This window comes from Montipora foliosa, chromosome 11, assembly GCF_036669935.1.
Source record: "Montipora foliosa isolate CH-2021 chromosome 11, ASM3666993v2, whole genome shotgun sequence".
Lineage (NCBI taxonomy): Eukaryota > Metazoa > Cnidaria > Anthozoa > Scleractinia > Acroporidae > Montipora > Montipora foliosa.
The window spans coordinates 2,941,832-2,944,331 of NC_090879.1; the positions used below are offsets into that span (position 1 = coordinate 2,941,832).

The 2,500-nt window shown below is 42.4% G+C and overlaps 1 protein-coding gene across 7 annotated transcripts in view; it reads right to left on the bottom strand.

Moving 5' to 3' along the window:
• LOC137975713 (rasGAP-activating-like protein 1) overlaps window positions 1-2,500 on the bottom strand; it is a 17,495-nt gene that overhangs the window by 5,116 nt on the left and 9,879 nt on the right. For all 7 annotated transcript variants that reach the window (XM_068822874.1, XM_068822875.1, XM_068822868.1 and 4 more), the window contains exons 12-15: window positions 2,204-2,328; window positions 1,521-1,707; window positions 1,293-1,430; window positions 344-488 (exon numbers count right to left, since the gene is read on the bottom strand). In XM_068822874.1, coding sequence (XP_068678975.1) covers window positions 344-488; window positions 1,293-1,430; window positions 1,521-1,707; window positions 2,204-2,328 — 595 coding nt within the window. The remainder of the gene's footprint in view (window positions 1-343; window positions 489-1,292; window positions 1,431-1,520; window positions 1,708-2,203; window positions 2,329-2,500) is intronic.

A 2,500-nucleotide genomic window follows, 5' to 3' on the forward strand; every position in this document is an offset into this window, starting at 1 on the left:
GCAATTTGGCGGCGCATATGAAAGTGTCAATCTAAGTTACTATAGTAATGACATGATTAATTTAATTCAACTTTATTACATTGAATCAATGGGAAGAATACCAGTGGTTATCCCCATCGCGGGTATCCGCCCGCAGCCGGATGTCTTTGAGACAGAGTCGATTTTCATGAGGGAAGAAAACCGGAGTACCCGGAGAAAATCCCACGGAGTCAGATTGAGATCGACCTCGGGGCTGAGGGTTTAATCCGGGTCACAGAGGTGGAAGGCATGGTTGATAACCGCTAAGCTGCCCTGACTCCTGATTAGCGCAGTCAACGTTTATGTCTCATTTTCCTTGACTTACCTTCTTCGTCATCCACTTCAACAAGTTTGTCTAAAAAATCCTTGACTTCATCGGTGTAGAATGCGATCCATGTGTGCAGCGATTCCATCCATTCCTCCTTCCCGCCGCGACGAGGAAACTCTAGGTTTCCGATCTTTTGCACAGTCTGATATAAGAGAAGAATAGTGACTGTGCATGTATTAGTTTCTAGTGACAATGCGCAGTGTTCCAAGGTTCGAGAATTTAGGGATTCCACCTTTTGTTGAGAGGATAATTTGAGTAATTATAGAGCCCATTTTCAGCTCACTAGTGCCTCGAAACTGCAAGTTACCTTCTAGAGATCAAAGCAGTCTAAAGAAGTAAATTGAATGACCAAATTTATTAATGAAGGGGCGACCCCCCTGAAATGTCAAATGCTGCCGCACTGTGCCTTATCATTATAGGTGTTTCGATCAAGCCCTTGGAACAACGTTAAAAACAAACAAAACCCGTTGAACGGGTTGATTTCTGTAATTCTTTGATCGCACCTGACATTACGGCGGCCATCTTGGTGGAAAGAACAATAGCGAAAAAGTCTTGGAAATTTGACTCTATATAGTTTTTTCACTCTCGTAATCAGTAACCTTGCTTTTCCACCGAAACAAAAGAAAACGTTTGCATGATAATAGAGCTCAATTCCCGGAGGATTGGTTGGACACCAACATGGCCGCCTTTCGATTGTTTACTTACACCAACATGGCAACAGTGACGTGTCTCGTGAAAACACGCTGTTGCTATGCAAAACTTGAGTTTCATTTTGCTAGTGTTTTGTTACCAACATGGCCGTCCTATCAGGTGAGTGATTTCAAAGAATATAAGTCAAGAAGAAGCTGTTATGTCGGCGCAATGTTCAAAGACTTGGGCTGGCGGAAATGCATCTCAACAGCTATCATTTGGTTGCTTGTATGCACATTTCTTATAAACAACTTACCTTGGCCAGAATTGTTAGAGTGCGTGAGACGTTCTTGTCCGTGTGGTTGTCCTGTAAACCAAAGAGCTTGGGTCCAAGAATTGCTGGAGCGAAGAAACGAAGGAACAGAAAACCACTCACGGCTGTGTACTTCGCGTCCTACAGAAAGATTTGTGGAAATTCAAACCTACTCATGACAGTTTTTATTCTTGGTCGAGTAACACACGATTTAAAAAAACATATCTTAACCTCAAATTCAGGTTTATCTCCAAAGTGGTCGGACACTCTGCGCGCGATGTTCCTGAATGCTATTCGCATGTAGCGTGGGCATGCCTTAACTGAGCTTAATATGGACGTCATGATGGCTTCCAGATAAGCGGTAAGCACTGATAAGCTTCTGTCTTGTTCGTCGTCAACTGACCTTAGACTAAGACGCCTGAAAACAAGAAACGCCTAAGATTCAACTTTTGAGAAAAGAAGATTCGATTAACAATCGTTGATGAATCTTCGGGGTATTGATCACTTAAAAATAACCTCGAAAGGTGCTGGTTACTCCCAAGTTTCCTGCAAAAATCGCGATCGATTGAATAATAAATCGAGTTGTCAAGTCATTAATCCATGAATCGATAATATATAATTTGTCGCTCACTTCGTTAGTCAGCCATTTGATAAATTAATTTCTGTCTATCAAATATATGTAACCTGAACATCTGATGGTTTGTCTGTCTTCCACAGATCTTACTGCCGTCACTCACTTTTGCTCATCCACTACTTTTGAAGCCCGAGGGAACGCCAGTGTGGCCTCTACTTTTTAAATCATGAGATTATTTATACAGCAAGTACAAAGAGGGCGCGTTGGTGACAATGCAAAAGAAGAAACCCTTCAATTCCAAGAGTTCGTTCTGGATTCCTCGTTTTGAATGTTGCCTCACCTTAAGGTACTTGATTTGCGCCTTACAGCCACTTTACTTGGGTCCAACTCACAGTATTTATGCTCTTCAAAAATTCTGTCAAGAACTGGCTTTAGTGTGTCAGACAGGTATGGCATACCCACAATCTGGAAAAAAACAACCTTTTACTTGAAATGTCATCTGATGTAGAGTGATTTCATGCCATCCGCGTTTTAACAAGCATGCGTAGCTTGGGCAGCGTTGTCCCTTGCCTTTCCTATTCCGCTGCCTTCTCGCGCGTATCTAAAACTGACAAAACCGGTAACCACGCAAGCGAAG